A 13,606-nucleotide genomic window follows, 5' to 3' on the forward strand; every position below is an offset into this window, starting at 1 on the left:
TGTTTTTAAGGTATTGATATTTACTATCTTTTGCATAGATCTAATAGCAAAACAAGCTGAATTTAGTTTGGGGTAATTTTAGAGGTAATTTCTTTCCCTCTATTCATCTACAAATAGTTATTTCTCCTAGACTGTCAGATGGAGTTTATTCATATTCAGTGTCTATGATTCAATTCAACCAGGAATGATGCACATAAAAATAAATAAATTAAATAATAATAATAATAATACTTACTTACTTACTTACAAATGGCTTTTAAGGAACCCGAAGGTTCATTGCCGCCCTCACATAAGCCCGCCAGCGGTCCCTATCCTGTGCAAGATTAATCCAGTCTCTATCATCATACCCCACCTCCCTCAAATCCATTTTAATATTATCCTCCCATCTACGTCTCGGCCTCCCTAAAGGTCTTTTTCCCTCCGGTCTCCCAACTAACACTCTATATGCATTTCTGGATTCGCCCATACGTGCTACATGCCCTGCCCATCTCAAACGTCTGGATTTAATGTTCCTAATTATGTCAGGTGAAGAATACAATGCGTGCAGTTCTGTGTTGTGTAACTTTCTCCATTCTCCTGTAACTTCATCCCGCTTAGCCCCAAATATTTTCCTAAGCACCTTATTCTCAAACACCCTGAACCTATATTCCTCTCTCAGAGTGAGAGTCCAAGTTTCACAACCATACAGAACAACCGGTAATATAACTGTTTTATAAATTCTAACTTTCAGATTTTTGGACAGCAGACTGGATGATAAGAGCTTTTCAACGGAATAATAACACGCATTTCCCATATTTATTCTGCGTTTAATTTCCTCCCGAGTGTCATTTATATTTGTTACTGTTGCTCCAAGATATTTGAATTTTTCCACCTCTTCGAAGGATAAATCTCCAATATTTATATTTCCATTTCGTACAATATTCTGGTCACGAGACATAATCATATACTTTGTCTTTTCGGCATTTACTTCCAAACCGATCGCTCTACTTGCTTCAAGTAAAATTTCCGTATTTCCCCTAATCGTTTGTGGATTTTCTCCTAACATATTCACGTCATCCGCATAGACAAGAAGCTTATGTAACCCGTTCAATTCCAAACCCTGCCTGTTATCCTGAACTTTCCTAATGGCATATTCTAGCGCGAAGTTAAAAAGTAAAGGTGATAGTGCATCTTCCTGCTTTAGCCCGCAGTGAATTGGAAAAGCATCAGATAGAAACTGACCTATACGGACTCTGCTGTATGTTTCACTGAGACACATTTTAATTAATCGAACTAGTTTCTTGGGAATACCAAATTCAATAAGAATGTCATATAATACTTCCCTCTTAACCGAGTCATATGCCTTTTTGAAATCTATGAATAACTGATGTACTGTACCCTTATACTCCCATTTTTTCTCCATTATCTGTCGAATACAAAAAATCTGCTCAGTAGTCGATCTATTACGCCGAAAACCGCACTGATGATCCCCAATAATTTCATCTACGTACGGAGTTAATCTTCTCAAAAGAATATTGGACAAAATTTTGTACGACGTCAACAAAAGTGATATTCCTCGAAAGTTACCACAGTTGGTTTTGTCTCCCTTTTTAAAAATAGGTACAATTATGGACTCCTTCCATTGTTCTGGTACAATTTCCTTTTCCCAAATAGCAAGTACAAGTTTATAAACTTCGCTATATAATGCACTTCCACCCTCTTGTATTAATTCTGCTGGAATTTGATCGATACCTGGAGACTTGTACTTTTTCAGATTTTCTATCGCAATTTCGACTTCTGAAAGCGTGGGTTCGGGTATAAATGGCTCAGCAGTTTGTATTTCAATTTCGTCCCGATCATTTCTATTTGGCCTATGTACATTTAGTAGTTGCGCAAAATAGTTTTTCCATCTGTTTAGGATTGATGGAGAATCTGCAAGCAAGTCACCATTCTCATCCTTGATCACGTTTACCCTTGACTGATATCCGTTCTTAAATTCTTTTATACCCTTATATAAATCTCGAATGTTTTTATTCTTACTATTTGTTTCTATCTCATTCAGTTTTTCCTTCAAGTAACCTCTCTTTTTATTCCTAAGTGTACGACTTGCTTCCCGTCTTTCATTGAAATAATTATCTCTCTTCTCCTCAACTGGATCCTGTAAGAATTTCAATTTTGCCTGTTTCCTTCTTTCTACTACCATGCAACAATCTTCATCAAACCACGGTTTCTTTTTCTTAGTTTCATAATAACCTATGCTCTGCTCAGCTGCAATTTTGATACTATCTCTGATATTTTCCCACACACTATTAACATCTAATTCTTTCTCAACTTCGTCGGAACTTTCTAAAGTGGCAAACCTATTCGAAATTTCGACCTGATAATTTTGCTTAGCTTCCTCGTCCTTTAATTTCAAAATATTGAATTTAGTAATAGTAACTTGTTGCTCTACTCGCTTGGCTACTGATAATCTTTCTCTTAATTCTCCAATCACCAAATAATGGTCAGAATTACAGTCTGCACCCCTGAAAGTTCGAATATCTACTATACTAGTATGTCTCCGTTTATCTATCAAGATGTGATCTATTTGGTTGTGTGTCAATCCATCTGGAGAAGTCCAAGTATATTTATGTATATCCTTATGGGGTAATGTTGTACTTTTGACAATTAAATTTTTCGATGTGGCAAAGTTGACTAATCTAACTCCATTGTCACTACTAATTGCATGTAGGCTCTCTTTTCCAATAGTTGGTCTAAAAATATCCTCCCATCCTACTTTAGCATTGAAATCCCCCAATAAAATTTTCATGTGATATCTAGGGAACTGATCAAAAGTATGTTCCAATTCCTCATAGAAGCTATTCTTTATATGGTCGTCTTTCTCTTCTGTAGGGGCGTGAGCATTTATAACTATGATGTCGCACCATCTACCCTTAAGTACTAAATATGATAACCTGTCACTGATAAATTCGACCTTTTTTACTGCTGATTTTATTCTTTTATGAACAAAGAATCCTGTTCCTAATTGGTGATTATTGTTTCCTTCCCCATAATACAACAAGTAATCTCCTATTTGTGATATGCCATTCCCATCTAACCTAACCTCCTGTACTCCTACGAAGTCTATTCTATATCTAGCTAGTTCTTTTGCTACTAATGTTACCCCTCCTGTTCTATAAAGACTAGTTACGTTCCAAGTGCCAAATCTCAAAACCTTATTCCTTTGCTGTGGTCGTGCCAGAGAATCAGTCCTATTCCGAGGCTTATTATAGGGATACGTAACAAGCTGTTTTTTACGGTGATGGGTTGTTAGCCCTTCGCCCAACCCCCAAGCTGGAGGACCACCCCATATCGGCTGTCCACGACTGCTTATTCAATATATTCACAGCTACCCTCCATATCTGGAGGCCGTCTCCTCTATCCGCAACCTGAGGACGCGCCATGCCGTGGTGATAGGGACCCACAATACATGGAATAATAATAATAATAATAATAATAATAATAATAATAATTTTTACTAAAAAATTAATTGCCTTTATTGAAAAAATGTAATTACAAATGTTTACACGAAATACTTCATCGAATTGATGTAAATAAAGAGGGATGTTTAAAAATATAGAAACATAATAAACAGCCAAAGACTAAAATTCTAGGAAGTTGGTATCTAAAATTGTAGGAAGTTGGTATAAAATTCTCGATTATATGGCTTGCTCTCAGAACTAAATGAATGAGAAATCAAAGTATATCCAACAAAATGTAATCTACATGTCTCTGAAATCCATACTGTTCAAATTGTTGTGAAAATTACCAATTTTCCAATTAGGTTAAGTAAAGTTATCTATGCATGAATATAAAATATGAATAATGTGAATTGAAACAGTTTCATGTCTTCTGCAGGGGACGGGAAACATTCCCCATGGTCAGACTTCGAGACCCGCGTGGTGATGGACGCATATCCACTGGTGAATCTAAAAGGTTTGTTCACTGCAGAATTTCTTGCAATTTTCCTTCCTTCTCTATTATATTACAGATAATTTCAGCCATAATTCTGTAGTCTTTGTATGATGGCTATCCAATTTTAACCTCCAAGAAAACAAGCAATGAAAACAAAATCTTTTATTATATACAGAAAGTAGCTAAGACCTAGCTACTAGCCACCGGCATAGCTCAGTCGGCTAAGATGCTTCCCTGCTCATCTGGAGTTGTGGTCGTGAGCGGGTTCAATTACCGTTTGAACTGATTACCTGGTTGGGTTTTTTTTTTCGAAGTTTTTCCGAACTGTAAGACAAATGTTAGGTAATCTATGATGCATCATCGGCCTCATCTCGCAAATACCATCTTGCTATCACCAATAATTCCTTCGATGCTAAATAACCTCGTAGTTGATACAACGTCGTTAAATAAAAAAAAAGAAGGACCTAACTATTTCTCAACAGTCATCCCCTGAATTGAGACACTATTGCATCTGAGCACAAGTTTTGTATCTCTGTGTCGAAGAAGAAGGTTGTCACATAGGGACTGTATCATTATGGTTGGTGAAACTTGGTGAATGTTCGAAGTGAAACAGTAGCAAATGCATATCTCTCTCTCTCTCTTTCTCTCTCTCCTACCTCTCTATCTCACTCTACTTCTTCCCCTTCCTGCTATTTCAGTTTCACTTTCTTTGAGTATTTTCCCTCAGTAATATTGAAGATATTTAGAGATATAACTTAGAGATTTTATAATGATAATGATGATAGCGAAGTTGACTTGATGTTACTTTTACAGCAATGACGTGGAGGAGGCTGACTATGCATACTCCACGTCTCAGCTCACTCGCCTCCTGTCCAGGAATCCAGAGTGGTCCAAAATAAAAGACACAGAACGGGAGCGACTTGGGCTTACCTTGGACCAAGAAGGAGAATTCTGGTAAAACAGACGAACATGAATCAAGATCTTTTAATTATACTTTCCTTCTGAAAACGTCATATATCAGTAGGAATCTATTCATAACCAGGAAGAGCTTTCTTAGCTTCTCTGGAATAATTTAGTTTACATTCAAGTCTCGAAACAGATACAGCCAGATGGGTCTGTACAAGACTAGGAAGACCTTTGTAAAGATGGCTAGAGACCATAACAAGATCATAATGCCTAATACTTGAAATGAAATGATGATGATGGTGGTGGTGTAGAGTCCTGTTAAATTGGTTTTATTTTTAAGGAAAACTAGCTATAAAATTTCAAGATTTCGGTGTTACTGTCAATTTGGTAGTGTTATTTCAAAGTTATATATACAAGTTTTATAATCGTAGCTGCCATGATGGTCTAGTGGCTAGAGCGCTGGACTTATAATCCTGTGGACCTGGGTTCGATCCTGGGCATACCCTCGATTTATAACTTGTGTTAGGCAAGCCCAGGGGTTTTCTCTGGGAGCTCCTGTTCCCCTGGCATCCATAAAGAACGATAAAGAATTATGATGCCGCATTACTGTCGAATATGCCAGTACTATTCATTATTGAAAGTAGAGTCGATATTTCAGGCTTCATTATCACAAAATCCACTTGAAAAGTATTTCCTAAAAGTGGAATTTTGCTTAAATTGATTTTTCTTAAAAGCGGGAATTAAGTACATTATTCTTATAAAAATTTGGCTGGGACTTAACAGAGTATTCCTTAAAAACGGGAATGTTGTTGTTGTTGTTTTCTAATGCCAGGCATTTGACAATAAAGTCATTTGACCTCTTACACTCCAATATTTTTCAAAGATATTGTCATGGTTAGCCACTGACGCACAGATTTTGAGAGTGAAAATGGCAAGTTGTAGCCGATTTAAGTGAACACCATATTTTGTTTTGGTGGCTACTTCATTCACACACAACTCCCAGAATGTCTGGAGGACCACATCTGCTGTTGGTCGACGGGTCCACTGGACCTAGCTGGGAGATCTTGTTGATCACCATCTTTCCCTCCTTAAGCCACTGGAGGACGATTTTAGTGCCATAGCAGGTCAGCACTAGGAATAGAAAAGTAGGAAGGAAAGTGAAATGAACCCCTAGGCCTCGAATGCTCTAATACTGTCGGGGTCGAAGAAAGTAAGAGTTCAGTCAGAGGACTGGATAGGAAAGGGTAAAGAGGGAATTAGGTATTCAATAGAGAGGAAAATTATATCAAATTCAGTCATTAACTCATCAAGCTGACCAATGTTAATTGATGAGTAGCCCCTCCCTTTAGTTCAGCTTGTAAAATTATGCTTACTAACAGCTGCACCACGGGAAGATAGGGATGGGACATTAGGTATTTGTCCAGGTTGGTTCCTTAAAGCCTTCAAAGGATTAATGGCTCTCCCCCCTGTATTCGACAAATACCGTTTTGCAGCCAAAAACGGGAATGTTAAAACAGGATTTCACCATATACATAGGACGAGAAATAGACTTTCTTATTTTTATTACGCTTAAATGTATTTATGGGATGAGAAGACCCTATAGAGTATGTGTATATATATATATTTTGTTTGATTATTTATTTAGTATTTAATATATTTTGTTGGAGTGATAGAAAAAATTAATTAAATAGTGATGAGTCGCAGTAGTATAAATGTTCTGTCATCTACACAGGACATGCTAAAGAAATGCCTGCCTGCCTAGAGGCTATAAAGTGACAGCCCTACTGGTAGCTTACCTAGCAAAAGGTCTGTAACCTATCCTGTGAGAACTCAATTACATTCAGGTTTCAAAAATACTGTATGTTTATTGATCTGCTAATAATGTTGGCATATATATTAATTTATATAAATTAATTTTAGCGCAAATATTAAGTGATGACAAAAACCAATCTCAATGTACTGTATTGTATGCACGCTAGTCCATTGGCCTCATCTGGGTTTGAGCTTATCACTGGTAGGAATCATTAACTAAAATGTTACCATTGGCAGGATGCCCCTGGAGGACTTTGTGAGCAACTTCAGCGAGCTCATCATCTGCAGGCTGTTCAACACTAACATCTTCACGGTGTCACGCACATGGCATGAGGTGGTCATCAAGGGGGAGTGGTGCATAGGGGCCAAAGGCACGTCACAGGACAGAAGCGGCGGTGGTCCCACCTTCACAGAAACTTACCTCAGGAATCCTCAAGTATGGTGATGCTTACTACCATGAAAGTGACTCAACTAATTCCATAATCAGAACAAGTAAAATAGATTAATGATGCTTGATGCTGTAACCAAGGTTTTAGACTTGTATTCTAAAACTTAATATTGGGAGGAGGAGTTTGATATGATATGAATTAGTATTAAATTGTAGCAAAACTAACATAATCCAATTTAAATCTTGTCCAAATTCAACCTCGCAAATTTCAAGTGCAATAATTAACAATAGGTCCCTAATAGAAACAACAGCAACCAAATTTTTTGGCTTAAAAAATCGATATTGTGTTAAATTGGAAAAATCATATTCAAGAAATTACCCCCAAACTAAATTCAGCATGTTTTGCTATGAGATCTATGCAAGAGATAGTAAATATCAATAATACCTTAAAAACAATATACTTTGCATTCTTCCACTCAGTAATGAGTTTTGGAATAATATTCTGGGGAAATTCCACAGATAGTAACAGTATATTTCTGAAAGAATTAGAATAATAGTAGGTGCCAAATCTAGGGAATCGTGTAGGACTATTTAAAAAAAAACTACAAATAATGCCCATGGCTTGTCAGTATATTTTTTCATTAATAATCTTCCTCGTATGTAATCGTGAAAACTTTGAACTAATTCAACAGTTCATAGCATAAATATACGTCAAAAAAATGACTTTCATAATCCATCAGAAAGTCTATTGTGCTATCAAAAAGGAGTGCGTTATGTGGCAGTAAAAATTTTTAATAGCCTCTCTATCAATATAAAAAATGAAACTCAAAACATAAGATTATTTAGGGCCAAATTAAACAAGTACCGGTACCTAATTTCTCACACCTTCTACTCTGTAAGTGAATTCATGACATTCAACAACGCTTCATGAAACTGTTACTAAAACTTTGTGTTATACTAGTATGACTATATTGTAAACCTTTTCTATATATATTTCAACTAGTCTGTGGCTATAAATTAAGATTATAGTACTGTTAAGTTTTTTTTTTTCGTTTGACTTGTTCCATATCCTAACTGTGAAGCAATGTATGAATACCATGGAATGTAAATAAATACAATACAGCACAATATGATATATATTTCGTCACAGCATTTCTTACATATAATGGTGGACCTCACATTTTCACTATGTGGTACTATCATTACAAATAACACTTTCTTGCAGTATACTTTATTAAAACTAATTTATTCTCACTAGATATCTTCCCTCTTATTGCTCAGTCTATCGTCTATTTAATACTTATCCTACTTTTCGTTCGCTGTTCATTATTTATTCACTAGTTTACATATGCCTTAATGTTTATACCAGTTTACTTTCATAGCTGATTCGTTATTCAGTTCACTATTTACTATAACAACTTCTTTCCACCATCAAATAATTTCTACTATTCACATCTTCGTTATTCTGATGCCTTGATATTAATCTAATTCAGCACCACTAGACAGTTCCTACTACTCTTTTCTTAATATTTTACTAGTTCACTAATATTGGACACTCATTAACTCTGAAAGTACCATTCACTAATCTTAGGAGAAAGAGTTTCAAAGCAACCAATGTAGCTCAATCAACTAAGGCGCTTGCCTGTCAGTCTGGAGTTGTGCTTGGACATGGGTTCAATTCCTGCTTGGATTTTTCTCGAAGTTTTTCCACGTGTAAGGCAAATGTCAGGTAATCTATGGTGAATCCTCGATCTCATCTCGCCAAATACCATCTCGCTATCACCAATCCCATTGACGATAAATAACCTAGTAATTGATAAAATGTCGTTAAATAACCGAGTAAAAAAAAAATTTGAATTGCAATGTTTTCATTGCTTGTGGAATAGAGAGACTGCAATGTTATGAAAGTTGGATTTATTTTTATCTTTAGGTGAAAAAAAAGTGATGGCGGATTCATCGAATCTGGAAGTTTGGGGTTTGAAATAAGAGTTTGATATTTCCTTTCATTTCTACCTTCATACTTCCTGCATTTAAATTTAACAAGATAGAGTGTTATGCAGTAATACGTCTCACACTTAAACTTTTTTACACTTATACTTTTTTTTTTAATTTCCAGCAAAATTCCTATACTTACCATGTTAATTTGTATCGGTTATACAATTTTTGTTTATATGTTTTTTACACATATACTGTCATATTTCAACTCCAGAAGATATGAAACGTCATTTATACATTTAAATCATATTTTGCTTTCGAAATTAGTTTTGTCGTGAAAATGAATACAAAAGTACCGTACATGTTCACTGTTAAAATGTTGCTCATTTTGAAATTCGTGAAAATTCGAAGCTGCCCTTTGCTCACGGGTAAAGGTATAATTCTATGTCCAGGCCCATCATTACTCTCTTCTTACCTCTTGGTATCATGTCACAGAGGTAATGAATGTGAAAACTTTGGTAGAATAAAGTCAAACGTGTTAATTCAGACTGATTCACAGCCTTCTTTGTGTAATGATGAGGTGGACAAAGTGAAAATGTCTATTAATTACTTTAGAAGACCCAGTGAAGTAGTTACCAAGTACTCAGTATTAGAAAACAACTAACCATAAATTTCATAGAGTTACAAATATCCTCAGTTTGTTCAAATATGGAGCTACTTTTGCAGAACAATCAATTCAAACTGGTACTACAAGACCCGTTTATAATTATTCTAGGTTCAAAAGCTGGAAACCCGACTTCCATTTTATTTTCTTGTTATTAATTTTCTTCTCCCAGTGATTCAATGAGCCCTATTCTTAATGTTGTTGTTGTTTTCTAATGCCAGGCGTTTCAGAATAAAGTCATTTGACCTCTTGCACTCCAATATTTTTCAAAGATATTATCATGGCCAGCCGCTGAAGCACAGATTTTGAGGTGTTTCGAATCCATTTCTTGGTTTGAGTTGCACAATGGGCAGTTAGGGGATTGATATATTCCAATTCTATGCAGGTGTTTGGCCAAACAGTCATGGCCTATTGCCAATCTAAATGCAGCTACAGACGATTTTCGTGGTAAATCGGGAATTAACTGTGGATTATGATGCAGAGAGTTCTATTTTTTCCCTTGAGATTGTGTTATCAAATTTTGTTTGTTGAAGTCTAAGTATGTAGATTTAATAAATCTCTTCACAGAGTAATACGTAGATTTAGTAACAGGTCTGTAAGTAGCAGTGCTGCCCTTTTTTGCTAAAGCATCCGCATTCTCGTTTCCCAGGATTCCACAATGGGATGGTATCCATTGGAATACAATTCTTTTATTGAGTGATATTAATTGAGAGAGCATTTTAGTTATTTCTGCTGTTTGAGATGAAGGTGTGTGTTTAGAGACTATTGATAGAATAGCTGCTTTGGAGTCTGACAATATAACTCCTATCCTTAATGTTTCAGTACATGTTCGACATTAAGAAGAATGAAGAAGAAATTGTGATACAAATGCTGCAGGACCCTCCCATAGTTCCTCACGAAGCACCTGGTCTGCAGCGTCATCTTATAGGCTTCATAGTCATAAAAGTAAGAGCAGAATCAGCAAGTAATGCAGCTTAACTGGTCAGCTACATTAGTGAGAATACTGTATGCCACCTTACAATATTTTATGTTGTTATTAAAGTCAGCTTCACAAGGAGCTATAAGCCATATTTGTATAATACACATCACTATTCGTTAACAGTAAACCACAAATTTAAGTCACACAGTAAGTGTGCACTCTCTGAGATCTTGTCAGTCCACTTGAGGTATGTGGATATAAAGGGAATAATTGAGTCTGGGCCTAGTAGAGTTCCTGGATAGCTTAGTCTTAGTTGGTAGAGCATTGGCACTGACAGGAATCAAGCCACTGTTTTGAGGTGTCAGGGTTGCGGTAATGTACCCATTTTTATTACATGTCCTGGCATTTCTGATAAATCTATCATCCATGGAATTGGTGTTGACAGATATCAACTATACTGTTTTGGCTGTAAGAAAAATCCTAATGTAAACATAAGCAACCTTGCTGTCATACCCGTGATTGGCTTCCAGTCGAAGCACTCACATGACGCAGGAAAATATAGTTCGTATTTGGAAATCACAATCTTGTATTATTTGAATATAAAAAATTGAATTCTAGTTGTTGAAACATTTAACTTCACTCATATATAAAATGCTATGTAAAAGGAAAGCTACTTTTATATTTTGTTATGGACTATGAACGCGAATGAATACCAACAGTAATACCGAGGTAGTCTGTTCTTGTAACAAGCTGGCGTCACTCGAGCTCGTAGTTGTTCATGTAAGCACATGATACTGAAGTATAGCTTCTGCATCCTCAACTGTCCATTGTGAAGACATAAGACTTAAAAATAATTTAATTACAGTAATTATAAAGTAAATGTTTCCTAAGCAAACGAATGTATAGTAGTGAGTTTAGGCCTACTTGACGAGTAACGGGAAATGTTTAACATGAAACAGAATGTACAACAGTGGGCGGGAACATGTACTGAGAATTTATGGTGCCAAACAGTGGCCAATGAAGCCTCACTTCAGTCACATGCTATTGTTTACATTAGAATTTTTCTTACAGTGAAAAGATTATATGTGTTGAGCCTGTTCAGGTATCAATATGAGGTACAGGTCTAGCTAGAACTTCTGTATGATTTCCTGAAGCACCAAGTTCTTCTGACAACCTATGAGTATTTTTTTATGCATTTTTTCCCCAAAAACTTGCATATATTCTTAATACTCCATTCCTTAGATCTTCCAGGACGTTGTAAATTTTTTTTATGTCTCCTCCATTATTGAAACACTCAAACCATTGTTGTGCTACATGCTAACAACATCTTCACTCTCAACTTCACATATTTTTCGAGCCATGACAGCAGCTTTATAATCTTGTTTCCAGTAGTACTTTGGAAGGACTCTAATCTCAAACTTTATCACCTCCATTTTATAGTTTATGTATTAACAATTGACAACTGTCACATGCTCGCAATATGCAATAATAACCATAGTGTCCTGTAAATCGCATTGCCCAACTAAAGAAAATAATTAAAATCTTACAAAAGACCGCACTTAAAAAACAGACATGTATGAGACGACCTAATATTACAGGAACTTCAATATAGCAATGATATATTATTTATTTCATGTTAGTAGACCTAGCTACAGAGTGAACCAGCCAGAGCTAGACTCCTAACCACACTCACAGCAGCTGATTCATACGTAATGACTCTACCATATGCAGAGCATTCGTTCCGCGCTTTTGCAGTTAGTATTGCGTAATGATCTATTTATCAAATTCACAATTAATTTTCGAAATGACATCCTTCTGATATCTGGCAGGCTGCACATTTCCTGAAGACATGTCCAGCAACTCGCCACAGTTCTTTCTCCAAAATGGCTCGAATTTATGTCATGTAGCGGTTGTTTGTGAAAACGGTGTGGATTTTCACTGTCTCAGAACGATTGAGTGTTCACGTAACCACTGAGGTGGAACCATACTTCGCCACTACAAAAATTAAGGTTGGTTCAAGTAGTCCATCATACACTGACTGCTGAAACGTCATGCAAAACCTAAGTCTAATAATCGGGTTTCGTTAACCTCTGAACTACACGAATTTTATAAGGTTTTAATTTTAATTGTTTCGTACCTCTTATCACTGAAGACTGTGACACCCCTACTTGCTGAGCTACACGGCGGGATGATGTCGTAGGACTTCTCTCTAGTCGGTGGCCAATTTCATCTAAAATCTCCTCAGTGAGAACACGCTTCACACATGTTCGTTTCTTATCCAATACTGATCCAGTTGTACGAAATTTCTTCACTAAATTGTAAATCACTGCTTTAGAAGGCGAATCAGGGAATGATTGGCGGAAGTTTGTTACAACTGTTCTCCAAGATTCGTATTTCACAAAGTTGTCGTAAATAAACACTCGTTGTTCAGGGCCATATTTCACAATGGACACACTACTGCACTCTAAATATACGGTATACAGCTGCACCCTCACTGTGTGAACGTATTTACGTAACTAAACACGAAACGTACCTTAGCAAGAGGTCTGATCACTGTGATGTGTCGCAGCAGTTACTACGCATACAACTTTCCACTGATGCCAGTCTAGCCCTAGCTGACTCATATTGTCAGACTCTTTTTTAATGTTGCAACGTTTACAGAACAAAAGTAATATAGTATTTTGTTGAGCAATACTTTAGTTTCCCTGGCGTCATTAATGAATTTTTTCCGTCATGAATGCATTGTTTTAGAAACTACTTCGGTAATTTATAGGTCATAAAAATCCTGACTCTACTAATATAATAACTTCCGTCCTGTAGGCGGAAGAGAACAGGAAGTATCGTCTGCATGAACAGTGGCACTACCTGCCCACCGTCATTGCTGTGGACCACATTCGCAGACGGGAGCTGTACTACCGAGGCTTCCTGTGCAGAGGGCGCTACATTCTCGTCCCTTCCACTTACCGGCCTGAAGAGATCGGAGGACACATGGTGCGCATGTTCTCTGACTCAGACATCCACTTCAGGTCAGTCATTGCTTCTTGTCTGA

General features: G+C 36.6%; 2 protein-coding genes across 4 annotated transcripts in view; one reads left to right on the plus strand and one right to left on the minus strand.

The window, feature by feature from the left end:
* Bmcp (uncoupling protein Bmcp mitochondrial) overlaps positions 1-13,606 on the minus strand; it is a 415,529-nt gene that overhangs the window by 62,914 nt on the left and 339,009 nt on the right. The gene's annotated exons all lie outside the window — the stretch shown is intronic.
* The window catches only part of LOC138706607 (calpain-5-like), a 69,245-nt gene that overhangs the window by 32,137 nt on the left and 23,502 nt on the right, over positions 1-13,606 (plus strand). For all 3 annotated transcript variants that reach the window (XM_069836120.1, XM_069836121.1, XM_069836122.1), the window contains 5 exons: positions 3,877-3,954; positions 4,747-4,887; positions 6,889-7,087; positions 10,461-10,583; positions 13,378-13,583. In XM_069836120.1, coding sequence (XP_069692221.1) covers positions 3,877-3,954; positions 4,747-4,887; positions 6,889-7,087; positions 10,461-10,583; positions 13,378-13,583 — 747 coding nt within the window. The remainder of the gene's footprint in view (positions 1-3,876; positions 3,955-4,746; positions 4,888-6,888; positions 7,088-10,460; positions 10,584-13,377; positions 13,584-13,606) is intronic.

The sequence above is a fragment of the Periplaneta americana genome, chromosome 9 (genome assembly GCF_040183065.1).
Source record: "Periplaneta americana isolate PAMFEO1 chromosome 9, P.americana_PAMFEO1_priV1, whole genome shotgun sequence".
NCBI lineage: Eukaryota > Metazoa > Arthropoda > Insecta > Blattodea > Blattidae > Periplaneta > Periplaneta americana.